At 45.2% G+C, this 27020-nt stretch overlaps 1 protein-coding gene across 2 annotated transcripts in view; it reads right to left on the bottom strand.

The window, feature by feature from the left end:
- Positions 1–22473, bottom strand: part of UBXN11 (UBX domain protein 11) — a 361170-nt gene extending 338697 nt beyond the window's left edge. For both annotated transcript variants that reach the window (XM_078684010.1, XM_078684011.1), the window contains exons 1-3: positions 22353–22473; positions 9045–9082; positions 8055–8159 (exon numbers count right to left, since the gene is read on the bottom strand). In XM_078684010.1, coding sequence (XP_078540136.1) covers positions 8055–8159; positions 9045–9082; positions 22353–22420 — 211 coding nt within the window. In that variant the 5' untranslated portion in view covers positions 22421–22473. The remainder of the gene's footprint in view (positions 1–8054; positions 8160–9044; positions 9083–22352) is intronic.
- Positions 22474–27020: the final 4547 nt, after the last annotated feature.

The raw sequence follows: 27020 nt of genomic DNA, 5'->3' as shown, positions 1-27020 counted from the left end.
GGCAATAAAATCAAGTATTTCTCGCATCATTTTTTTGTTTTTTCTGTCATTTAGTAAAAGGGATCCCTGACAAAGGGACAGATCAGACACCCAGGAGATGCACACACAGTCCCAGTATGAACCCAGGAGGCCCATAGATGTCTAGTACAAGGGAACTCTGGCAGATATAGTGAGGCATAAAGCTATGCAGAGCAAAGGAACCCAGGCAGAGGTTCACATGATGCATCAAGGAGACAAACTGACATATACGACAAGGGAACCCAAGTAGAGGGCTTTTGCAAACAGAACAAAAAAGTCCAGGCAGAGGAGCATGTCATATACCCTGGATGGACATAGACAGGTAGAGGACTGGAAACCAGGCAAAGGGTGCAGAAAGCCAGATTATACAATGAGCAAATTCTGCACCACAGTGCAAATCTAGGACCTAGTCAGGCAAACACTGTTTTTCTTTGACAACTTCATCTAACCATTAGCGAAGCAGTATCACGACAGATAGCAACTTCAGAGAATGTGTTATGGGTTAGCAGTAGCACCATAACACTTGGTTTAAGAAATCCCACCGTAAAACTCCCAGACCGATTTAGTAAAATTAAAAAGTATTTTGGAGCACATGCATCAAGTTAGGCTTTTGGGATTCCTTAATTGCGATTATTAAGGAATCGCAAAAGCCTATGCATGTAGGAATCGCTAAAAAAATAGCGAATCCTAAACATTCCTTAATTGAGACTCGCAAATTGCGAGACGCAATTAAGGAATGAATGGGGAGTGCATGCGCAAGTTGTGAGTACCCATTAGGTACTCGCAAATTGCGCTTGCAACTTCAAGGGTGCACGGGTACCAAAAGGACACCCTGTTGTACAACTGAAATCGTAAGGTGAACACATGTTGCGCACACACATGCACAAGGGTGTGTGTCTGTGTAACCAGGAACTTATTTCAAAGTTTTTGCAAATTACCATCAAGTTCAAATTGATGGTAAATTGCGACTCCTATTTGCGAAATCGCTATTTGCGATTTCGTCATGCATTGCATTTAGAGAAACACAATTTGCGATTCCCTAAATGCAATTGCAATTAAGAAATCACAAGTTTTGCAATTACTTAAATTGCGATCTTTGCAGTTCAGATGATGCATCCCAAATGCAAAAATACCGGCCGCAAAAGGACAGATTCTGAGAATCTGCCAGTTTGCGACCTGTTTTTCCTTTGATGCATGTGGCCCTTTATGATTAAAATACCAGCTTCTGAGTTTTTTATGTTTCCAATCTTTCTGTTATTTTGTCAGTTGAAGCAAATAAAAACACCCCTATGTGGAAGCACAGAAGAAAACGCTCAACCCTAGCCAGGGTCTGCTCTTCGCTCCAAGACTGGCAAATTCCTGATTTGTTACATCCAGGAATGCAATACTGATAACAACACACTCTCTGCAGGCATGGTACACTTGGGCTGGGAGAACGGGATAGTTCCATATCGTAAATATCTAGAATCCAATACCTGCCATTGTACACTAGCGCCATCTTGTGGCCTTTAAAAAAAAGTGTAGGAGCTCAGCTTTTATGCATTAAGCAAAGTGAGAAACTGGAACTACAAGGGTCAGGACACGGTTCTTTTGCGTGACAAGCGCAGGTATTGCGGTAATGCAGGAAAATTACAGAAAATGCGTTATTTTAACACGTGATGCGTGGCACTTGGCAGGGCTGAGTGGAGCGGTGCAGGGTAGAGTTTAGTGGGCTGGATATAGCTCAATGCCACAGAGTGGCACAGCGTTGATTGCAGTGTAGTGGTGCAGAGTGGAGTAGAGTGTCATATTGTGCAATGGCATAGACTGCAGTGCTGTAGAGTACATTGTTTCAGAGTAGAATGAAGTGGTGTAATGTAGAGCGCTGCAGGGTACACTGTAGTGGTTTAGAGTAGTGGTGTACAGTGCACTGGCGTAGAGTGAAGTGTTGCAGAGGGGAGTGGTGTAGACTGCAGTGACAAAAAGTGCAGGGGTTCAGAGTAGAGAGGCATAGAGTGAAGTGGTGTAGAGTGCAGTGTCAAAGTGCAATGGTGCACAGTAGATTACAGTACCCTAGGGTACATTGGCATACAGTGCAGTAGAGTGGTGTATAGTAGTGTGCAGTGCAGTGGCATAGAGTAAAGTGGTGAAGAGTAGAGTGACATAGAGGTCAGCGGCAGCGAGAGCTGTGCTGCAGAGTAGAGTCATAGAGTGTAGTGGTGTAGAGTAGAGTGCAGTGGCATAAAGTAAAGCAGAGTGAAAGGACAGAGTACAATGCCATAGAGTATTGTGGCATACAGTGCAGTAGTGCAGAGTAGATTGGCATATAGTGCAGTGGTGTACAGTGCATTGTTTTGAGAAAATTGGTGTAAAGAATATTGTATAGAGTGCAGTGGCATGGAGTGCACCAATGTAGTATAGAGCGCCGTAGTGTGCAGAGTGGTGTGGAGCAGAGTGTAATAGAGTGGCGTAGACAGCAGGGGCATAGAGTAGATTGTTTCAGAGTAGAGTACAGTGCCATAGATTGCAGTGGCATAGAGTAAAGTGTCCTAGAGTGCAGTGGTGTAGAATAGATTAGAGTGGTTCAGCATAGAGTTCAGTGGCAGAGTTGAGTGATGCAAAGTAGAGTGTCGTAGAGTTCAGTGGTGGAGAGAGTAGTGTTGCAGAGTAGAGTGACGTAGAGTGGGGTGGCGTGGAGTGGTGCAGGGTAGAGTTCAGTGGCACAGAGTGGAGTGATGCAAAGTAGAGTGGTGTAGAGTTCAGTGGCGGAGAGAGCAGTGTTGCAGAGTAGAGTGACGTAGAGTGGAGTGGCGTGGAGTGGTGCAGGGTAGAGTGAACTGCCATAGAGTGGAGTGATTCTGAGCAGAGTGGAGTAGAGTAGAGTGGTGTAGTGCCATTTGGTGCAGAGTGCACTAGAGTGGTGTAGAATGCAGTGGCGTAGGGTGGTGCAGAGTGAAGTGACATAGAGTGCAATGGTATAGAGTTTTATAGTGTGCAGTAGGATAGAGTAGAATGTTGTAGAGTATAGCAGCATAAAGTGTAGTGATGCAAAGCAGTTGGCATAGGCACCCGTGGCGTATGGTGCATTGGTTTTGAGTAAAGCGGTATAGAGTCAATTGGCGCAGACTGCAGTGGTTTAGAGTAGAGTGGCGTAACGTGCAGTGGTGTAGAGTGCAGTGGCATAGAGTAGATTGTTTTAGAGTAGAGTGTAGTTGATGGAAGTGGTGTAGGGGGATAGTATAGTGGTAGAGGGTAGAGTGCAGTGGCATAGCGTAGTGGCACATGGCATAGTGGCGTAGAGTGCTGCAGCGTTGATTGCAGTAGAATAGAGTGGAGTTACGCAGAGTGGCACAGAGTGGCACAGAGAGGAGTAGATTGGCATAAAGTGCAGTGGAATAGAGTACGGTTGTGTGTAGTAGATTGTTTCAGGGTAGAGTGCAGTTGCTTGAAGTGGTTCTGGCTAAAAAGGTGTTGTACAGTGTAGTGGCGTACAGTGCATTGCTGCAGAGTGCAGTGTTACGGAGTAGGGTGGCATAGAGTGGAGTGGAATGGGCAAAGTGAAGTGGCCTAGACTGGAGTGGTGTAGAGTGCAGCGGCAATGAGTGCAGTGGTGCATAGTAGAGTGGGGTAGAGTGCAATTGCATAGCGTAGAGTGAAGCAGAGTAGAGAGGTGTAGAGTAAAGTGGTGTAGAGTGAAGTGCTGTACCGGAGAGCAGAGTTGCGTAGAGAGCATTGGTGTAGAGTGGCGTAGAGTGCAGTGGCATAGAGTTGACTGGCGCAAAATAAAGTGCTGCAGAATAGAGTGGCATAGAGTTAAGCAGCAGAAAAGTGCCATGGTACAGAGTAGAGTGTTGTAGAGCGCAGTGGCGTAAATTCGAGTGGTTTAGAGTGTATTTGTGTAGAGTGCAGTGGCATACAGTGGTACAGAGCAAAGTGATAGAGTGCAATGGTGTAGAGTATAGTAGAGTACAGTGAAGTGGTGCAGAGTAATTGCCATAGAGTGCGTGTTGTAGAGTGTATTGGTTTTGGGTAAAGTGGTATAGAGTGCAGTGGCCTAGAGTTCAGTGGCATAAAGTGGAGTGGAGTGGTATGGTGTGTAGTGGTGTAGAGTAGAGTGGTGCAGAGTGGAACTGAGTTGTGTAGACTAAAGTGGCATAGAGTAGACTGTTTCAGAGTAGAGTGAGGTACCATACAGTGCAGTAGTGTCATTGAGTGTCATCGAGTGCAGTGGTGCAGAGTACATTAGAGTGGCTAAGAGTGGATTGGTGTAGAGTGCAGTGGCATAGAGTGGAGCAATGTAGAATTTAGTGGCGTAGAGTGGCAGAGTGCAGTGTTGCAGAGTATAGTGTCATAGAGTGCAGTAGTGAATAGTAGAGTGGCTTGGAGCGCATTGACATAGAGTGCAGTGATGCAGAGTAGAGTGGCATAGAAAGTGCTGTGAAGTAGAGCAGAGTTGGTGCGTTGGTGTAGAATGGCATAGAGTGCAGTGGCATAGAGTAGACTGGCGCAGAGTAAAGTGACGCTGAATAGAGTGGCATAGATTTCAGTAGCAGAAAGTGCCATGGTGCAGAGTAGAGTGTTGTAGAGCGTAGTGGCATAAATTAGAGTCGCTTAGGGTATATTAGTGTAGAGTGCAGTGGCATACAGTGGTGCAGAGTAAAGTGACAGAGTAAAATGGTGTGGAGTATAGTAGCGTACAGTGCAGTGGTGCAGAGTAGATTGGCATAGAGTGCGTGGGGTAGAGTGTATTGGTTTTGTGTAAAGTGGTGTAAAGTGCAGTGGCTCAGAGTGCAGTGGCCTAGAGTGCAGCGGCATAGAGTGGAGTGGAGTGGCGTGGCGCAGAGTGGAACAGAGTTGCATAGCCTAAAGTGTCATAGAGTAGATTGTTTTAGAGTGGAGTGAGTTGCCATAAAGTGCAGTGGTATAGAGTTATGTCATCGAGTGCAGTGGTGCATAGTAGAGTAGAGTGGCTAAGAGTGGATTGGTGTAGAGTGCAATAGGGTAGAGTGGAGTAATGTAGAATTCTGTGGCGTAGAGTAGCACAAAGTGGAGTGGCATATAAAGTAGAGTGGCACAGTGCAGTGGCACAGAGTATAGTGTCATAGAGTGCAGTAGTGTATAGTAGAGTGGCATGGAGTGCATTGACGTAGAGTGCAGTGACGCATAGTAGAGTGGCATAGAAAGCAGTGGCGTAGAGACCAGTGGTGCAGAGTAGAAGAGAGTGGCATGGAGTGCAGTAACACAGAGTAGAATAGAGTGGTGTAGAGTGCAGTGACACATTGTACAATGGTGTAGAGTGCAGTGGTGTAGAGGGAAGTGGTATAGAATATAGTGGTGTATAGTTCCGTGGTGCTGAGTACATTGGCGTACAGTGCATTGGTTTTGAGTAAAGCGGTGTATAGTACATTGGCATGGAGTGCAGTGGTGTAGAATATAGTGGCGTAGAGTGCATTGGTTTTGAGTAAAGTGGTGTGTAATACATTGGCATAGAGTGCAGTGGTGTAGAATGGTGCAGAGTAAAGTGGAGTGGCACTGAGTGCAGTGGCACCGAGTGCAGTGGCGTAGAGTAGATTGTTGCAGAGTAGAGGACAGTTGTACAAAGTAGAGTGGCATAAAGGGAATTGGTATAGAGCACACTGGTAAACAGTGCAGTGGTACGGATTGAAGTGCATTGGCATAGAGTGCAGTGACATAGAGTGCAGTGTTGGAAGTAGGGTGGCATGGAGAGGCGTGGAGTGGTGCAGAGTGCAGTGGCGAAGAGTGCAGTGGTGCATAGTTGAATAGTGTCGGGTAGAGCGTATTGCCATAGAGTGGAGTGGAGTGGTGTAGAGTACAGAGGCGTGGAGTGGTGCAGATAAGAATGCAGTGACACACTGGGCTTCCCAGTTGTCTGCTGTTAATCACGTGATGTTTTCACCGGGTCGGAATCCTGCGTTCGAGATGGATAGACTTCAACTGCTGGGTGGGGACTTTAATAGAGCGCTTTATTCTCGATCAGCCGGGCGCCATCTTGTGGGCCCATCCAGGATTGCAGTAACTGTATGGCGAGCCGCGAATGTGAGTTTGGGATGGGAGGATCGACTGACGCTGGCGACGCCGCTTTATGCCTCGGAACGTTTGGGCTGTCTCTGGTCTACCAAGGGTTTCGACCGCTGGGATATGATTGGGATTTGTAAGGTGGGTGATGTATGCTCGAAAGGTAGTGTGAAGTCGTTCCAGGCCCTCCAGGCGGAATATGGTTTGAATGGTAGGGAATTTTTTCGTTATCTGCAGGTCCGGCACGCCCTCGCCTCAGTTTTGACTCCTGATGAGGCCCTGCCCGAGTCTTCCCCCCTCGAAGATCGTGTCCTTGATGAGCATCTGCCTGATAGCACTATTTCCCTGATCTATAAGAAGCTGATCAATAATCGGGCGGACTTATTGGCCCGACTTCGGGAGGCTTGGGTCAGCGATGGGTTGGAACTGGACGACGAAGATTGGCAATCGGCACTCTCTTCTCCCAAGGAGGTAGCCATTCCTGCCCGTCTCCGTTTGGTTCAACTTAAGATCCTTCATCGAGTGTATGTCACTGGTCCGCGTCTGGTGACGATGGGCTTTTCTTTGGATGGGTTATGTAAGCGTGGTTGTGGGTCGAGTGCTACCTTTTTACACATTCTTTGGGAGTGCCCGGTTGTGGCGGCTTACTGGACTGCTGTGCTTGCGGTGATGACTGACGTGACTGGTGTGGCCCTGCGGCCGGAGCCTCGACGATGTCTGTTGAATGTGTGGGAGCCCACTGACTACTCTGTGGCCCAGACCAGATGGGCTACCTTGGGTTACATGATTGCGAAACGGGATGTTGCGCAACTCTGGGGTGCTTCCAGGCCCCCTGAGGTCTCGAAATGGGAGGATAACATGGACTGGTCCATGTTTCGTGAGAAGACTGTTTATGTGGCCAGGGGCAGACCCAGGGCGTGGACGAAGATTTGGGGCCAGTGGAATGAATATCGTGGGCATATCTGTACCCCTCCCCTTGTAGGCACTGCTGAGGTTATCTTATCTCCCTAGGCGAGCGTTCCCGGAACCCTTTCATGCTGTTTTTTTGCATTTTCGATTCTCCCCGCTGCTCCCCTTCCCCCCCGACCTTGTTGGAGCCTCAGGGCTCTGGGTATGTTCTCCTGTTCGTGGACCATCCCCTCCGTTCTTTGGGCTGACCTTAATTACCATGCATTCGCCTTTTTAGTGTTTGTTTTGCTTTTTGTATAAAATAAAAATTCAAAATGCTCTGTGAAAAAAAAAAAAAAAAAAAAAAGAATGCAGTGACACAGTGTGGAGTGGCATAGTGGAGAGTGGTGAAGAGTAGGATGTAGTAGCGTGGAGTGGTGCAGAGTAGTGTAGAATGGGGTAATGTGGAAAATCGATGGTATTGTAGCGTACTGCTATTATAGACAACACATACTCAATCGAAATGTCCATTACATTTGCACTCACATACAGTTTTACTGATAATATGTATACAGCACACAAACATTGTGTGGAAATGTCATCACCTAGTGTATTGATTTGATCGTCGGTTCAGTTTATTTACAGACATTTCAAGTTTGATGTGTGCTAGAAAAAAAAGAATATTGTAAAGCCTTCTGCAGGCACTTCTCCAGAGATAGCAAGATTGTTATATAAATTCTCTCACGTTGAAGTCGGAGAAAGAAAAATAAACACCAAGCTCCCTGGAAGATACAGCTTGACATGTGACCTCTGTCTTTGAATGCATAGCAAATGTAACAAGATAAGAACAAGATTACAGGCCTGTTTACATAAAGCGAGTTCAAGGAAGAATACAGTAAACACCGTTTAGACAACTGGAGGGACAAACTGAACCTGGAGAGCATAAGCAAATAAAGAAAGCAAACAGAAAGGCAGAAAATGTGAGTTTCAAACCACAAAGCCAATTCTAAGCAATGGGCAGAATGCATTCCTAGGTCAACTTTCTGAATTTCCCCAAAATGTCTTTAGCAAATAGGCTGCGACCTGCAAATGCCATCATGCAAAGCAGACTTCAGTGCTCATTTGTGCTTTACCCAGGATGCTTCTCTTTGATGCATTGTCATGTGCGGTGGACACTGATCCCGTTGAGACTTTTAACCTTTCAGGCAGGATGTCATTGAGCAGAAATGCTTCGTCCTCTGTAAAAAGAAAATAAATAGTGTAAGGTGAACCAGGACTCGAATTGCCAGGATGAGAGAGGTGTGGGTAGAGTCAGAGTAGACTGTTGGGCAGAGCCACAGGCCATGGTGTCGATGACTGGCCTGAAGGTATGGGGTGAGCGCAGCGCCAGACGTGGTCACAGAAATAAACACCTAAAGGGCTATGGCACTGAACTAATAAGAAGACACAGATCATCAGTATGAGGACAGGGACAGAGGAGGTCATAGGTGCTCCTGCACCACTAAATGGACTAAGGCAGGGTTAGAAAGGCTACAGCAGAGGTTATGGGGTGAGGACAGGGACAGAGGAGGTCATAGGTGCTACTGCACCACCAGAGGGACTAAGGTAGGGTCAGAAAGGCTACAGCAGAGGTTATGGGTTGAGCTCAGGGACAGAAGCCAGGGAGTGGTGGTGAGCTAGAGGGGCTATAGCAGAGACAGAGCCATGTGGGACACATGATCAGGGGTTATAGTGCACATGCAGATGGGACAGGTTAGTGCCATGGGTCAACTTAGCTCTCAGTGATAGGAGGCACGGGCTAGGAGGACGGTGGAGGAGCCTGAGGTCAGAAGAATGGGCCCAAAACAAGAGCTCAAGGTGCCAAGCAGAGAGAATAGATAGATAGAGGGGACTGTGAGTCCAGCGGGGGAGGGACCGGTTCTTAAAGAGAGCCTGATTATGTACTGGTCAAGTATCTATACGGCCTATTCTAGGCGAGTCTGTCTTGACTTTGCAAAGTCCAACATGAAAGTACAAGCTCACTAAATTTCAGCCCTGGTTCTCCTGGTTCTCAGTTTAAAAGGAGTTCAGAAAGTGAGTCTCATTTACCAGTCATAGGAAGAGGAGTCTTTGGAAACACTCACCTGTGTATGTTTCCGGCTTGAATGGCACAGCTCTTCTCCTGTAAAGGTGAAAACAACATCTGTGAGGCACGAGGGAGTTCACCAATATGCGGGGCAACATGTTCGTCCAGAAACAGATGCACTATTGAAGAATAAGCTATGCTGAGAAGAATACGCATTTATTGACCGAGTTATAAATGATTAACAAGACATGCCAATATGTTCAATAAAGGAGGCTTTAGTGCGCAACACCATAAGCATTCAATTAATGAGGCACGAGCGTGCAACACAACATACTGGACGCAATGTGTATTCAATAAATAAGGTCGGGCGGAGAACATGACATACTGCAGACGTTCAATCAATGACGCATCAAGATACACGTCATACTGAGCATGCAACGTGTTCTATAACTTGGGCACCTGAGAAACAACAGAAAGCGCACAACAGTACGTCAATTGAGAACACGTAACGCAACGAAACATGCATTCAAAAACCGAGGCATGAGACGCGAACAGTGCAAGCTCAAATCACAAAATATGCAGTACATGAGGCCGTGAAAAACAAGACATGCCGAACCCACAACGTGTTCTGTAATGCCCCAGTTATTTACCGGTTGCATTCATTACTCCACATTCTCCCTGACAAACGTTACGTAATGAGCGCATGCGCCTAGACAGAAAAGTAGCAAGAAACACAAACATACATACCAGTTTCCCATCCATCCAGAATGGCTAACATGCTTTCCCCACCTATACTTTGCGTAAGAAGGAAATCACCCCAAACAAGGCCCCGCCCCGGGTTGAGGTGTCCAGGAAAACTGAACTTGAAGTAATAAAGTAACCTTGTATATTTCCTTCGCATCCGTCCTCCTCGTCACATTTACTACATTATGAGCTGATACTAAAGCAAACTATCTACTTCACGACTAAAGTAATTAATGCATATTGGCCAAATCGAAAATTATTTACCGCAGCAGAAAACTTACATTCATAACACACATTAATATGTTAATTGCACATAATAATCCTCTCGGAACTTAGGGGCCCATTATGATAGCGGGCGGATCGCCTCCTCCCATATGGCGGTGGCGATCTGCCTGCCAAAAACCACCACCCGCCTCTAATTCCCCCCACCGTCACATTACCATGGGGGGGGGGGGGGGTAGACCGTCCGCTGGTTTTCCGCCGGTAGGCAAAACGCCCGATTGCCTACCGGGCAGAATTATGGTGGCGGTGTCTGGTAGACGCCGCCATCCATATTACTATGCAGGCTGGGATGTGCCTTTTTATGGTGGCAACGCTGCCACGGAAAGTCAGGCGGTTCTTAACATTGGGGGCCCGTAGCGGACCCCCGGGGATTCTGGGGGGTGGGGGGTGCACATGGCGGGTACCTATGGTACCCCCCAACAGTTCCATGCACAACATGCCTTCCTGGCATTGTGTCGGGCAGTGCTGACTGCACCGCCCGCCACAATGTCAAGAATGCTGGATGCGCCCGCCACTGTGGCGGGCGCATCCTAATGTCCCCCACGGGACCCCGGCGCTTATGGCGGGCGGTCCCTTTTTGGGTCGGGATGGCGGGCGGGCGGACAAAGTCCGCCCTCCATCCTAATGTGCCCTTTAGTATTCAGCGAGCAAAAGTAAAAACATTTCCCACCAGATGTAACCTACAGTGGTTCATGGAGGTTTTAAGGGGAGCTTAAGTAGTTGCAATACAAATATCCTCAATCAATGCACCCTTCACTGATGACCAGGAAGCAGCCGTTCCACTTGTGGTTCTGCCTTCTAGCATCACAAGCTGCCAAAAGTCTGCTCAATCCACCTACTCAGAGAAGAATTGTAAGATTTTGAACCGTGACCAGCCAATCATGTCACAAACAATTGACCAAACTTCCTAATAACTCCGTTCTAGACAAATAAATCAAAAGAGCGCTTTTCACAACCAATGAATATAAACGCTCTTCTTCCACTGCCTTTGGGTCGAGACCGAGCACAGGAAGAACTACATCCCTAGAACAATGAAACAGTGATGCACCATAGGCACACACTGAGAACTTGGCTTTGGCACTGGTTATAAGGAAAAAATCCCTAAAAAAGGTTCTGAACTCAAAATGTTCTCAATTCTTCCATTCTCCTATATGAGGAAATGGCAACAAAAAATACTACCTTATATCTTAAATGTAAATTCTGCCAAATTAAGAGATTCGAATAAAGGCCCCTGCAAAGTCTGCAGTACCAACAGCAAATCCCATTAAAGAGTTTGTCATAGGTCTTTTCAAGAGAAAAAGAATTAACCTGGATACCAAAGTTGACTACTCCAGCAGTGGGCTCTTGAATATTCTTACAGCTGACCATGGGGCCCGAAAAGGAGAGGTTGTTAAGGCCATCATAAACCCATCTCTCAGGATATCCAAAACTTTCACTGACTCCATTGATACACCAGAGAATACTCTAACTTCACAGCACTTCTCAAACAATCTCCAGTGACAACAATAAGATTTTAGGGTAGGTGGCCATCTTGATTGTTGTAAGAACTCTGCTGCCCCAGTGGATCAACCCCTGAATAACACATGTAACCACTGAATAGCAATACCCCCAGATGAAAGTGCATCAGAAGTGAATGAAGAAGCTGGATCCGTCGAGGGGATAATGAGCCACTGGAATCTACCAATGAGGCTAATTTGACAACTGTAACAATGCAGAAAGCATGGGCACCGTTTCGAACAGGGCACTACCACGAGCACCAATGCCTTGTCCTCCTTGGTCTTCTTTAACACCATTGGAATTCTAGGAATGGAAGATGACGCATACAACATGACTTTTGGCCACCTGAAAGACAGCATTCAATCTCCATGTTTCCCGGCAAGGTATATTCGTGCAAGAGCAAGGGAGAAGAGCATTCTCCCTTGAAGGAAACATATCTATCTTCAGGGACCTCAAAGCTCTTATCCAGCTGTTTGAACACATTCAGAGTCAATGACACTGAGCTCAGTGGAGGAAACCTCCTGCTCAGATTATCTGCTGTTAACAGATTATCTCCTGTGTTAACACACCCAGTGCTTGCACATGACAACCTCCATGCTGTTTTAGGTAATTCACTGCCACCCAGTTTTTCGGTTCTGATCTGTACATGGTGACCGATTAGCTGTGGGGCTAAAGACATGAGGACTAAATTCACTGCTTTAAGCACCCTCCAATTAGATGAACATTCTGCCTGCTGTGTTGTCGATCTGCCTTGAACAGAGGAGTTCTCTAACAGGGCACCCCACCCCAATGTCCTGGTATCCCAGTCTATCTTTGGCTGGGATATCTAAAAGAGTGACCCCTTCCCTAGGTTCTTATCCACCAACCATCAGCTCAAGCTGCTCTGAGCCTGAGGGCCACTAGCATCTCCTGTTCGAACTGCTGAGAAGTCTGATCCCAATATGTCACCAAATGGTCTACCAGGAATACATGGGTAACTGAGTCTAAGGCAAAACAGTCAGAGTGGATGCCATCAGGCTTGACTTCTTAACCCCAGTCTTACAGGGGGAAACAGACTCAAGAGTATTCTGTTCTGTTTCCTGTCCAGTGGAGAGAATACTTGCCTCACAACAGTATTGGAGTGTGCTGTAATAAGCTAAGAGTCCTGAGAAGGTGTTAGTAGGGATTATTCGTGAAGCCACAATTTATGACGATGGACCAGATTGCATACCTCCTCCACTGAACAAATGAGCCAGTCTTCTAGATAAGAAAAAGGCTGAATTCCTCTATTATGACTTACTCGCCAATACTTTTGTGAATACTCTAGGAGAAGAAGAGGGGATAAAATGAAGTACCTGAAACTGGAAATACGGCCTCTCTACACAAAAGGGGAGAAACCTTTGTCACACTAGATGGACTGGTACATAGAGATATGCATCTAGTAGATGCAGTGATGCCAAGTCTAGTAGCTCTAATGATACCTAGAAATCTCCTTCCTGGAAAAAGGCAGAATCTCTTGCAATGTCAACATTTTGAATCTCACTACAGTATGTACCGGTTCAGTCTTTAAATCAAGAACAGGTCTATACTCCCCTGAAGGCGTTTTTACCAGAAACAGAATTGAAATAGACGTCTTTACCCTCTGATGAAAAGGCACTGAGATTATTGCCCTCTTCTGAAGTAACTTCAGCATCCTGGCTTGTAAAGCTTGCCTCTTTAATGTGTTACCTAGGAGCAAAGTCATGCAATAGGCATCTGGTGGAGTTGTCTGAAACACTACTCGATAGCCTTCTTGTATTTTCTGTAGAAGCCACCGATTTGAGATCCATTTTTCCATTCCTTTGCATAAAACTTGATCTGACCTCCCACTGGGTGTTAATCTTGCTCCAAAGCATAATCATGACTTTGTCACTGGCCGAGTTGCTCCTTCACTCTGCTGGAACTAGGGTTTTTTTTGAGGGAGGGACTTTTCCGGCTAAGTCACCTACCTCAAAAGGGCTGATCTTCTGCTTTAGTCTAATACGCAGGGCCAAAAGCTCTCTTGTTCCCAAGGAACCGGCCCATCACCGGTCTTGTAGGTGCCATCAGCTCTCTGACTCATCTAACTTTTTCACCATATCTTTCAGTTGGCTCCCGAAAAGCTTCACCCTAAAATAGGAACCTTCATTAAGAGCCCCTTTTGGACCGCATCCACCTTCCAGGATCTCAGCCAGACCTGGCACCGTGCTGCTTTAAGACTCTTCTGACACTATCCAGGCACTCAACGTAGCATAAGAAATATCAGATAGAAGGCGAATCTGTTGTTCCATCATTGCTAATGTCGCTGTTAACTCTGCTGCTTGTTCCATAAGCTCTCCAGTTTCTCGAAGTCCTTAATGGATTGGATAGCTCGGATATGCTGCTGCTCTGATGGCAAAATTAGATGCGACATATGCCCGCTTCACTGCCTGGTCACTTCACTTATCCACTGGGTCTTAGGAGTACACCCTGACAACTGCTGTAAAACTGTCTGTAAAATTCTGAATAGCTTATCTTTTCGACACGATCAGCCCCTACCATTCTGCAACTATGTCCTTCTAAACAGCAAAATGTAATGGGAGAGTCTCAGGTTCCTTTCTTTGATACGGATAGAAAATATCTTCACTATCCTCTACACAAAAACCTCAGAGAATGACATATTGTTCCTAATATGCTGTGAGGCTTCATTAAGTTCAGCTCCTTGAATAAAACTCCCCCTAAAATCCCTCTCCTCATTGTCCTGGTCTCAGCCTTTGGAGACTTCAGTTATGGCTTTTTAGAAAGGGGGTGGGGCGGGGTGGTGTCCCCTTCTTTAAATGCTGCAGGTACCGCCATTAGAATAATTTGTTGTATGGCTGGAACTAAAGGAACTCCAGGAAAATCTACATTTGCAGCGTTCTCCTCCATAATGGACCTCCATTCCCTACATTTGTTATGCTGCTCCATCTTGTACAATGCTTAAAAGTCCTCCTGTGCCGCCATTGATGTTCAGTCTTCCCCAGACACAAGTCGAACCAGGACCTTCCCACTTCTTATTGCTGCTAGGTAACCGACAGTGATGCAGTCATAAGCGTTACCTAGCAACTAGGGTGGAATATGCGCAAGTCACTGATCACAATGGCGCGCGGAAACAGATTTGTGGCGTGCCAAAAGGGAGGCTACGAAGTGGCTGTCAGGTACAAACAAGCACTGGCAAAGCCAATAGATCTTGCCCATGCAAAAGCTATTGGCTTTGACGATATGTTTTAGCAATGTTGTACACCAGAGTGGCTGCTGTTCAGCATTGCCCAAAATTTGTGGGGTAAAGGAGAGTGGTGTGGCATGTCGTAAAGTAGAGTGGAGTGTTATGGAATGGTGAAGAGTGGCGCACAGTAGAGTTGAGTGTCCTGGACAGGAGTGAAGTGGCATACAGTGTTGTGGAGTGTCGTAGAGAGAGTAGAGTGTCATAGATTGGAAGGGCCATAGAGTTGAGTGAGATAGAATAGTGTACAGTGTCAGAGTTGAGTAGAGTGGTGTGGAGCAGAGTGGAGTGGCGTAGAGGGTGTTTCGTAGAGTGAAGTAGATTGTTAGAGAGGAGTGGCTTAAAGTGTAGTCGATTGTTGTAGAGTTGAGTGGCGTCGAGTGGAGTGGCAATACGTGCAATAGAGTGGAGTAGCATAGAGTGTCAGAGAAGAGTGGCACAGAGGGTAGAGTGGAGTAGTGCATCATAGGATAGTGTACTGAAGTGGCATGGGGGGCATAGAGAGAGTTGCATAGAGGGTCGTAGAGTGGAGTAGTGTTGCAGATTGGCATAGAGTGGAGTTTAGTGGCATAGAGAGGAGAAGAGTGTCAGTGGAGCAGAGTTTAATGAGCATCATAGAGTGGAATATCGTGGAGTGTCGTAGAGTAGAGTGTAGAATAGAGTGGAGTAGATTGGTCTAGAGTGAAGTGTTGTAAAGTACAGTGGTGCAGAGTAGATTGGCATAGAGTGCAGTGGAGTAGAGAGCATTGGTTTTTAGTAAAGTGGTGTACAGTGCTTGTCGTAGAGTGCAATGGTGTAGAATAGAGTGGCGCAGAGTAGAGTAAAGTGGCATAGAGTGGAGTGGTGCAGGGCAGAGTGGAGTAGTGCACGTTAGAGTGCAGAGGTGTAGGGTAGGGAGGCTTAGAGTGGTGTAGAGTGCAGTGCTGTAGAGTGTAGTGGCATAGAGTGCAGTGGGATAGAGTGCAGTGGTGTGGAGTGCAGTAGAGTGGCAAAGAATGGAGTGGTGCGATGTAGAGTGGAGTGGTGCAGAGTAGAGTGCAGGGGTATAGTGTGGTGCAGAGTGGAGAGGTGTAGAGAGCAGTGACAGAGTACAGCGGTGCAGAGTAGAATAGACTGACGTAGAGTGCAATGGTGTAGAGTGATGTATCATGCAGTGTTGTAGAGTGCAGTGACAGAGTATAATATTGTAGAATATAGTTTCATAAAGTGCAGTGGTGCAAAGTAGTTGGTGTAGGGTACATTAGTTTTGCGACAAGTGGTGTAGAGTGCATTGGCGTAGAGTACAGAGGCATAGTATAGACTGTAGAGGTGTAGAGTGGCACAGCATAAAATGCTGTGGCGTAGAGTAAATTGTTTAAGAGTACAGTGGAGTGCTGCAGGGTAGAGTGTAGTGATGTATGGTAGAATGCAGTGACAGAATGCAGTGGTGTAGGGTAGAGTGGAGTAAATTAGAATGGCACAACATTGACTGCAGTGGCATAGAGTGGAGTGGCACATAGTGGAGCAGAGTGGCATATAGTGCAGTGGAATAGAGTGCAGTGCCATAGAGTAGATTATTTCAGAGTAGAGTGAAGTGGTGCAGGATAGTGTGGAGTGGTGCAGGGTATAGTGGCATGGTATAGAGCAGTGGCATATAGTGCAGTGTTGCACAATGGAGTGGTGCAGAGTGGAGTGGTGCAAGTGGAGTGGCCTACACTGGATTGGTGTAGAGTGCAGTGTCAAAGAGTGCAGAGGTGCATAGTACAGTGGAGTAAAGTGCAATGTCATAGAGTAGAGTGGTGCAGAGTGGAGAGGCATAGATTGCAGAGTCCTAGAGTGTATTGGCGTAGAGCGCAGTGGCATAGAGTGAAGTGGTGCAGAGTAGAGAGAATAGAGTGGCAGAGATTTCAGTGGCAGAGAGTGAAGTGTTGTGTGAGTACAGTGTCAGAGTGCAATAATGTAGAGAAGAGTGGCACAGAGTGCTTTGATGTAGAGTGCAGTGGCATAGAGTGGTGCAGAGTAAAGTGACAGAGTGTAATGGTGCGGAGTGGCATAGAGTGCAGTGGCGCAGAGTATAGTGGCGTACAGTGCAGCAGTGCAGAGTAGATTGGCATAGAATGCAGTAGCGTAGAGTGTATTGGTTTTGAGTTAAGTGGTGTTGAGTGAATTTGCAGTGGTTTTGAGTGGGATTGGCATAATGTAGAGTGCAGTGGCATTGAGTGGGGAGCATAGAGTGCCGTGGCATAGAGTGGAGTGGAGCAGAGTGGAGTGGAGTTGAGTGGTGTAGAGTGCAGTGGCTTATAGTAGATTGTTTAAGAGTATAGGGATGCGGTGTAGAGTGGCGTGGTGCAGGGTAGAGTGGAGTGGTTTGGAGCAGTGACATAGAGTGGTGTAGTGCCCATTGGTGTAGAGTGCAGTGGCATAGAATGGAGAAGCGAAGGAATAGAGTGTTATAGTGTGGAGTGGTGTAGAGTGGAGTGGCAAAGAGTGGATTTGAGTGGCGTAGAGTGCAGTGGCATAGAGCAGATCATTTTAGAGAGGAGTGAAGTAGCGTAGAATGTAGTGGTACAGAGTAGAGTGTTTTGGAGTGCTGTGGTGCAGAGTAGATTAGAGTGGCTTAAAGTGGATTGTCATAAAGTGCAGTGGCATAGAGTGGGGCGATACAGAGTAGAGTAGAGTGGCGTAGAGTTCAGTAGCGTAGAGTGCAGTGGCAGAGAGTAGAGTGGCATAGAGTAGAATGGCAGATAGTACAGTGTTGCAGAGTATACTGTTGTAGAGTGCAGTGGTGTATAGTAGAATGGAATGGAGTGCATTAGTGTAGAGTGCAGTAGTGCAGAGTAGAGTGGCATAGAAAGCAGTGGCGTAGAGTATGAAGTGAAACAGAGTAGAATAAGATGGCCTAGAGTACAAAGACATAGTACAATGGAGTAAAGTACAGTGGAGTAGAGTATAGTGGCGTAGTGTGCAGTGGTGCAGAGTAGATTGGCATAGAGTGCATTGGTTATGAGTAAAGCGGTGTAGAGTGCACTAGCATAGAGTGCTGTAGCGTAGAGTGGTGCAGAAAAGAGTACAGTGGCGCCGAGAGCAGTGGTGTAGAGTAGATTCTTTCAGACCAGAGTAGAGTGCAGTGGTGCAGAGTGGTTTACAGAGGCGTAGAGCTTATTGGCATAGAGTGCACTGGCATTCAGAAGAGTGGTACAGAGTAGAGTGCATTGGCATAGAGCGAAGTGGCATAGAGGGCAGTGTTGCAGAGTAGGGTAGTATAAAGTGGAGTGTTGTTGGCTGGAAAAGAGTGCAGTGGCGCATAGTAAAGTAGAGTGAGGTAGAGTGCATTGGCATAGAGTATAGTGGAGTAGTGTAAAGTAGAGAGGCATAGTGTGGAGCGGTGCGGATAAGAATGCAGTGACGCAGTGTGGAGTGGCGTAGTGTGGAGTGTTGCAGAGTAGAGTGCAGTGGCGTGCAGAATGGAGTGGAGTAACGTGGAATATGCATGGTATGGTAGCGTACTGCCATTACAGACAACACAACTTCAATTGAAATGACCATGACATTTGTACTCATACAGTTTTACTGATAAACGTATACTGCACACAAACAATAATGTGAGGAAATGTCATCACCCAATGTATTGATTTGATCATCAGCATAGTTAATTTACAGTCATTTAAATTTTGTTGTATGCTAGAAGAAAAAAAAATTATATTGTATTGGTTCCTTAAGCAGACCCCACAGTAGCTAGCATGATTGTCACATAAATACTCTCACTTTGAAGTCAGAGAAAGAAAAGTAAACACAAAGTTCCCTCGAAGACACAGTCCACCATTTAACCTCAGTCTTTGAATGCACAGTAAATATTACAAGATAAGAACAAGATTTAAAGGCCTGTTTACAGGAAACAAGTTCATAGAAGAATACAGTAAACAAGGTTAGGGGAATGGGAGGGGGAACTTGGGCTGGACAGCCTATAGCAAATAAAGCCAGCAAATAGAAAGCCAGAAAATGTGAGTTACAAACCACAAAGCCAATGGTAAGCAAATGGAGGAATCGATTCCTAGTTCAACTTTCTGAATGTCTCCTAGATGTCTTCAGCAATCCAGACAGCTGCACTGTCTGGTAGGCTGCGACCTAAAAAAAAGGGTCCGCTAGAGCAGGACTGAAAGCCTCAACATACATGGGTCCACTATGACAGGACCTCAATCGCGGCCCAAATGGGACCGCTATAGAAACAACCTGTAACAACACCAACATGAGTCTGTTAAATCGGGTGTAGAGGGTATACAGGCGCTCATATAGTATTCACACTATTATTAATAAGACCACAATATAAATGTTATACGGTGCATCCAAAAAGGGAAGAGAACACCCTACCTCCCCAAAACTCAATCAGAGATTGAACAGATTATTTACAATTATTGAAGCACTCGTGTCTTATACAGTATACAATACAATAATTGCAAAATAAACAAAAGAATAGTAAATTGGGCTTTTGTTTTTTCTTTAATGCCACCAGATCCTTATGCCAACGCGTTTCGTCGTTATAGGGTGTAACCGTACTACTTCCTCAGGGCTAGAAGTAATACAAAGTTCAAGGTTGTAATGTCGAATACATGAACATTGCAGTTATAGTATGACGCATGCCCAAACAACCAAAACCCAGTTCAAAGAGCTAGTCAAAACAAAATTTGTGATCATACATGAATTAAAATAATTATGGCAAAATTCCATGTTCGCAACTATATACAGCAGAATAAAATACCTGATGTGTATACTTCATTAAACATGATCTGCCTCATAGAGTCAAGTATAAGGTTTCTAAATAAACATTCACAATAGAGGTTGGTATGTTGCATCATTATTACATTCTAAATTGTCACAAAATAACATCCAGTTTCCCATATCATGGTGTTGCGAAGATAATCGGATACCACTCCTTAGACCATAGTGCTAATTACCAGGTACTTAACCCAAGTGATTTTTAATCTGCTCCAAAATAAAGTGTCTGGGTAGATAAATACCTTATAGTTTCTTTCAAATTGGCTATAACTGCAATGTTCAAGTATTCGACATTACAACCTTGAACGTTGTATTACTTCCAGCCCTGTTGAAGTCGTAGGGCTACACCCTATAACGACAAAACGCATTGGCATAAGGGATTGGAGGATCTGGTGGCATTAAAGAAGAAACAAAAGCACAATTTACTATTCCTTTGTTTATTTTGCGATTATTGTATTGTATACGGTATAAGACACAAGTCCTCCGAAAATTGTAAATAACCAACATGAGTCTGCTATAGCAGAACACTGAGTCAGCCAAAAGAGTCTGTTAAAGCAGGACATCTAGCAACATTGGTTGATAGAATCGATCCTTATCAAATACTGTTTATTAATCAAGCTGAGTAGCTAAGTCGACTTTCCACAAACTTTAAGAATAATTAATCCATACCTGTGCCTGGTGAATTACTCCACAGAAACATAAAAAAGGAAGTGGGATGGGGCTATCCTTTTCATGCAAATTATAAGTGGGGAAAGGAAGTTGGCCATATTCAAGGAATGAGAAACAGGTATGTATGTCTTTTTTGCTAGGCGTTTTTTGTACATAGGAGCATGAGTTCATTACTTAATGACTGTGATGAGGAAGAAGGGTGAGGAAGTAATGCCTGTTTCTATCGGTTGATGGTCCACTGCTGGATAAAGTGCAATTAGGATGATTGAGGTTTCCTGGAAAAGATGTAGTGTGGAGCCAGGTCTATAAGTGACCAGACTTTTACTTCTAACAGGTCTTGTGGGATTTAACAGGTCATGAATTTGACCCAAGGTCTACTGACAAGAAGAGGAATGCTTTCAAATCATTTTATGAATTATTGCTTTTCTGAAGATTGAGGCAAAATTTGGCTGCAGAATTTTGTCGTTTTTTTCAAACTATAAGCTTTTTCGGGAACTTGTAGATAGAGCTTATCCATCAATTGGGCCTTCCTCAATGTCTACTATGGTTGGTTTACATTTGTATGATTGCTTTGCGGAGACAGAGAGATGTAAAAATATTCTATCCGCCACTCCTAGGTCCAGATTTAGCACACTTTACACCGGTGCAAAGTCATCAAACGTGATGCAAACCGATACAAAGTGTTCATTTGCTATTTACTTTCTAGCACAGCACTTTTTTTTTGCACTGGAAAGCTGCCAAAAATAATGGAAAACGGCTCAAATGTCAAGAGGGCATCCCATTGGTGGCACAAAGGCGGTCCTGTGAAAACAATCATGATTTTTTAAACTAAGCCCTATTTACTAACTCATGAGGCAGGCCCAAAGAAGGAGAAACTTAATCTTTTCTCCAAACTTTTCTAACTTTGGATGTGTGCTGTACTGTACAGCACACATTGAAAGGGGGGATCGTTTAAAAGTAAATCTAAGCATAATATTTTGTACTGGAAGGATACCCATCAAGTAAAAACCTATTCTAGACTTCTGCAAACACTCTCACCCTATGGTGCATAGGTGTGCGTGTGTGGTGCAAGGCAGTGCTTTAAATGGGCCGATACTGAGTACCAGCACTTTTTTATCTTTAGAGGGAGAGTACCCACGTTTCTAAAGAATGACATAATACTTTTAATTGGAGAGTACCGGCACTTCTCAGAAACAAGCAGGTAATTCGGTACAGAGTACCTTCACTTCTATTTTTCCATTTCAAGCACTGGTGCAAGGCAGCCAAATTGCGAGCCAGGTCTTGGCAAGAGAGAAGCAGCATTATGTCTTAGCAGATATGGCACACACAGTCCTGCTCTCTCTAGCAAACAATGCAAAGCAGCAACGTTGGTCTCTGGATTGTCTGAAATAATAGTAAAAATGTCTCCTTGTGCTCATTCAGCAACTCCAACAGGCAATGAGCCAAGGAAACCACCCTTACCTCTATGAGACGATCAATCTGTTGCTGTCCCACCACTAGTTGCATGTGCTACTTCTGTGTGGGTGCTCTGTTTGACACAAAGTCACTTTCTACAGCCTTGTGTGGGTTTGAGGCATGTCAGGTGCACGCATAGCATAAATGTTCCCTTCACAAAAACTCGTGAGCACTTCCCAAGACTGTGTTGTGGTCCACAATTGAAAATATGTGCTAATCATTAATATGTGATGGTCATTATAGGCGAGTACTGGCGATATTACACGTATTTGTCCTATTGGTCACGCTTACAGTGTCCAGTTCCTGAACGCAGATTCTACAGGATGTTCGGAACAGACAACTTAGTTTACAAATAAGACATGAATGAGGAACGTGAGAAGCCAACAACGAGGTCAATAAGAGAAGCGAGGAATAAAAGTTTAACCGCATCAACTTGGGGAGGCTAAGTTGCTCTCTGATGATCTAAAGCTGTGGCCTAAAGATCCCAAATTGAGCAAGCCCCATGCTGTTTACGTCCCAGAATTAGAGGGGATTTCATTGCCAGGAAGGAAGTCCGAAAATGAGGAGGTCTCAAGTGGGGCTAGGGCCATACAAGTGAAACTTCTAAGGAAAGTTTCGGAAATGTGGTGAATCTCGGACTAGTCGAGTAAGGGAAGCGCCACAAATGAAAGTTGCGTTGGGCAGTGGAGAGCTACAGGCTCCGTACCCCACCACCCAGGCCCCTCTTACCCCGGGCTGGGGAGCCCTGGCAGGGGCGCCCTGCGCACCCGGCCCAGCGAGGCCCCCGGGGAGCTCATGAGAGAGGCTCCGTAACCGCTACAAAGGGATTGTGCATCAGTCGCCAGGCAACAGCAGCGAGACTTTTGATTGGATACGTCCCGGTTACCAAGCAACCAACAGTATACAGAGGCGCGTGAAGCGAAAGCTGCTGGAAACATAAACAAAGGGCTAAAGAAACGAGTTGGAACAACTAGAATGCTAATTTTAACGAGTTGGAACAACTAGAATGCTAATTTTATGGTATACATATTTATGCAGCGCGAGTAATGCCCAAAAGTGCGAGAGCGTTTTATGATAGAAATATATAGGTATATGGATAGGTGCAGAGGGTGCAAATATTACCAAAAGTAGATACATACGGTCAAGAATTACAAAATGGTTTAAATACTTATAGAAAAACTAATTGTACTAGAAATATATACAGTGCTTAGTTTGTAAAAAAATGTAGTTGCTAGGGCCCTTCTCGAGAGGCCTTTGAAGCCTGCCCCATCCATTGCATCTGCAATGCTGCCAATGACAGTACCAACACAGCTACTAACCGCCTCACTCCTGCAAGTGTGACAATTCAAACTATTCCAGGCCACCCACAGCTATAATAATGGTGTGAGCCACAGTTATTAGACTTTAAAAAAATATATTTTTTGACTTATTAAACACTGTTGTGGTCATTCCAAAATTGGACATACAGCATCACCATGTGGTAGACAGTCACTAGAGCCAATGGGGACATTTAAGTGCGGGTGATGAGCACCAGAAACCACAGGCTCAAATTAAGAACTGTATTTACAGCAGTGAAAAGGTTGTAAGCAACTGACGAAATGGAGGTAGAGTAGTTATGTTCTAAGAGGTGAGTAAACATGTTCTCACTGGAGAGGATTAGTTGCAGTGTCTTAGCGAATAACCCTGACTTGTGGCTGGACTACACATCTTTCTGGTTTTCCTCTCCCTTATGCAGCAGGCTGAGTTGGTCGATGAAAACAGTCTGCATAGTTTACGTTTTCACAAATTGTTTAGATTGTTGGTTCAATAATTTTTTTTATTGCCATTTATTGTATCCATACGTTCCCTCTGCTGGTCTGTACAGTTCATACATTGTAAACATTATGGTAAATTAACAAGCACATACTGTATAATTCATTGTTAGGGTAACCAGATGGCTCAATGTCACGATTTTTCCTTTGATGTACTATGCTTTTACAAATCAGTGCAGTCCGTGAGTTACATTCTTCGTTCATTTTAAATGATCCAATTGGATAAACACACCTGATAACAATAATATGTAAAAAAGCCCAATAATGGAAAAGTGGAGATCTGGTGAAATGGAGCCACCTGGTCACCCTCTTCATTGTTCCCAGTATGTAACATAGCTGTACACAGACAGCTGCCTCTCTGCCAAACACGCCTTCCAGATTGTCTGTAAAAGAATAGCAAGATAGATATGTTTGCAACCTTATGACTAAAGAACAGACTTTAATGGTTGTTTTTTGTTTAATATCCTGCATTCCACTTACTCCAGGAAAGGCCTACCTTGACACACAAAGGCTTTTATGATGTTGGGGGAAGGCTACTGCACTGACGCAGCTGCTGTGATTGAAAATTAGATGTCTCTTCTCCCGAAGACTCGTGAATCTGGTCCCTCAGCTAGTGAAGGCACCAAATGGCTTTTGCATTTGTTTCACTTCTGGGTCCTGTGGAAAGTGAATTGGACCTTGGGACTTAAAAAAATAAACCATGCCATTTGTAAAGATTGAAAATATTGAATTAGATGTGCAGTTTCACGATACCTTAAGATGTGGTGGATTTGCATGATTATTTTGAAATGTTTATTCATCTTTAGCTTTTTTTAAAACAATGTTTTACAACCTAAGTATGGTGGCACTCAGAACATGGCTAGTACTCACCAAAAACCATGAATGTTAATAAAGTATCAGTGCTTAATTTGTAAAAAAATAAGCACCAGAGCTCTCGTCAAGAGACCACTTAAGCTTGCACCACCCATTGCCCCTGCTAGCACCTCTAACGATAGTACCAACACAACATATACAGGGGGATGGAGGAAAGAGAGGTAACATCTAGCTGACCATCCCTTTGGAAGCCATACATAAGTGTGGGATCCACAGACAAAATAAACATTAGGGGTGGAATTAAGTGCGTACTATCTGTCGTTATCAATTTGTATGTGGAATTGCATCTGCTCTCCCCCACCTTTACCTTCCCTGTCCCCTGGACACAGAAACTAGCTGTTGTGGTGGCCACCCACACTGGGATCGGCTTGTCTTCAGTAACATTACAAGTCTGGAAAGATTGGAAATACTCAGACGTGTTAAATCCTTGGAAATCAGCCATTTCCATTTTAAGCCATGCCTCATTTTTTACACCTTTGTATGCGTTCATACAGGACCTTAAAAACAATTTACTGAACATCTCTTGTCCTGCCTGTCCTACAGAAGGAACCCTGTGATGGAGATGTACATTCTGTACCATAGTGCGAGAATCAGCATGTGTCCTATCCAGAGTAGAGAACTGAGATGATGATGTACCATTCTGAGCAATTCAAACCAACCCTCACAACTGCTGATGTATGACAGTGATATGGACAAAAATGATCAACTTTAGGAGTCACTGAGGGAAGCAAGCCACAAACCCAGCAATTGGTTGTGTTGGACACATCATTAGCTGGGTGCAACATTTGTATTGAAGCATTCTCAGTGTAGACAACCTATGTGTTTCCTTGTGTGGAGCCAAAGTGACGAAAAATTGTTCAGGGGAAGGGGGTGTTGTACCAACCAAAGAATGTTCAGGATACTTCTCATCCGGAAACCAGGATATTCTCAATACAATTATTTTTGCAATTGCAACTATTAATGTAAAAACTATTTTACTTTTCGTGGACCAACCCCGCTCTGGACACGGAGGTGCAAACGGCTGTTCTTTCTCAGTAATAGGCCAACCAAACGGATACATTATGAAGGGGAAAAAAGGAAATGGGGCTGTAGTAAAAGTAATAACAAAGGCAATTGTTCCCAGTGTCCATCTGAGCCTCACAGGTACAGGCTCCTATTGTTCATCAATGTTGGTTCTCTTGAGCACGGGCGGTGGAGCTACTCAGTCCTAGCTCTCAAAGAATCCCACGCCGAGCAGGATAACGCAACCCTCTCCAGAAGGGCACATTCAGTTTATCCTGTCCACTATCAGAACAGTGCACCAATCTCACCTAGCCCTTAACTAACAACGTTGGTACTACAGCAGAGTGCGCCCTAACTTGCACAGACCATCCCTGACTAATATGACTTCTCCTTTGGTGCACTGCTCCTCCGTCAAGGGTGCAAATTGTGCCTAGTGACCCCAGGCACAGAGGGGTCGGTGAAAAGGAGCTCAGGCACAGAGGGGTCAGTGGAAAAGGGCTCAGGCACAGAGGGCTCAGTGGAAAAGGGCTCCTTAATGGCTCGGATCTCCGGAGGAACTGCAGCATTTAGCACTTCATTATTTTTGACATTCGTTTGGGTCCATGTGAGCTTGGCATCGGAAAAAGGAACAAATCATGGAACTCACACTACGAGTCCCCAATACTATCCCTCACCCATTGATCATAGGGTAAGGGCAGGGGTACCTTTCGGCAGTGAGAGGAGTGGATCCAGTTCTTTCGTCCAGTGGCGCGATTACCAGCCTGCCACTAGATAGAAGGAGTAAATCAGGTATAAAACACACAACACCCTTCTCTTCTTTGAATGAACCATTGATTTCACCCAGGTACCTCCGTGGGACTACTACTCCCAGAAGGCTTAGGGGCGCGGTAACAGGAAGACGGAATCAGGTGACCCATCAGCGACGCCTACGATAAAGCACCGCCTCAGGAAGTGAACGGTGCTTGACAACTTTCTCTGTAGCCTAATGCGGAGGGCGCTTCTTGCTGAAGATTCCTCTTTGCTATTACCTGTGACGCTGAGGTTCCTTGCCATGGCAGAACGGCACTTTTACCTCGTGCGCTTGACCTTCTGGAAGTCGACTCTGTTGCTAACTAGGATCTCCTTCAAGCGACAGGTATTCTTTCGCCATTCCGAGAGTGGAAGACGGCTCCTGGATTGAGCTCTCCTCTCGGAATGGTTTCCGGACCCTGAAGCGATGCGGATTGGCTCGCCTTGAGGGGTTTTACGTATTAGTTGATTGTGCCGCTTTGTGCTTTACCCGTTTTCCTGCCTCTGCTGTATTAAGAGGTGTTCCGAGAGCTCCTGGAAGTCAGAGGCATGAAATGATATTTCTTTGATTCCGTTTGAGACTTCTGTTCCGTTTTTGTTCCTTTCTGCAGAACACACAAAGGATGTTTATTTTTGCTCTGCCATATTATTTGTGCCCAGTAGTGTGCTAAGGAACTATTAAGGAAACCTTTGGCCTAACTAGTACAGAGCAGCCTGATGATACTGTTCTGTTTATGGTGTGCTTACCCTCAATGACTTGTTTTCATGGGCCGGAGAACAGTGGATTCTCGAAGTGTCTATTGCTGTTATTGAAGTCTTGGGAGCCTGCTATTTGATGTGAGTGTGACAGTCCTGTATTCCTATTGCGGTGACCTGGGTAAATGCATACTGTGTTCCTTACTGTCTTCTCACTTTTTTTGTA

The sequence above is a fragment of the Lissotriton helveticus genome, chromosome 3_1 (assembly GCF_964261635.1).
Source record: "Lissotriton helveticus chromosome 3_1, aLisHel1.1, whole genome shotgun sequence".
In the NCBI taxonomy this organism is placed as follows: Eukaryota; Metazoa; Chordata; class Amphibia; order Caudata; family Salamandridae; genus Lissotriton; species Lissotriton helveticus.
Note: the sequence above shows the minus strand (reverse complement) of the source record. Positions and strands in the feature narration are given on the sequence as shown.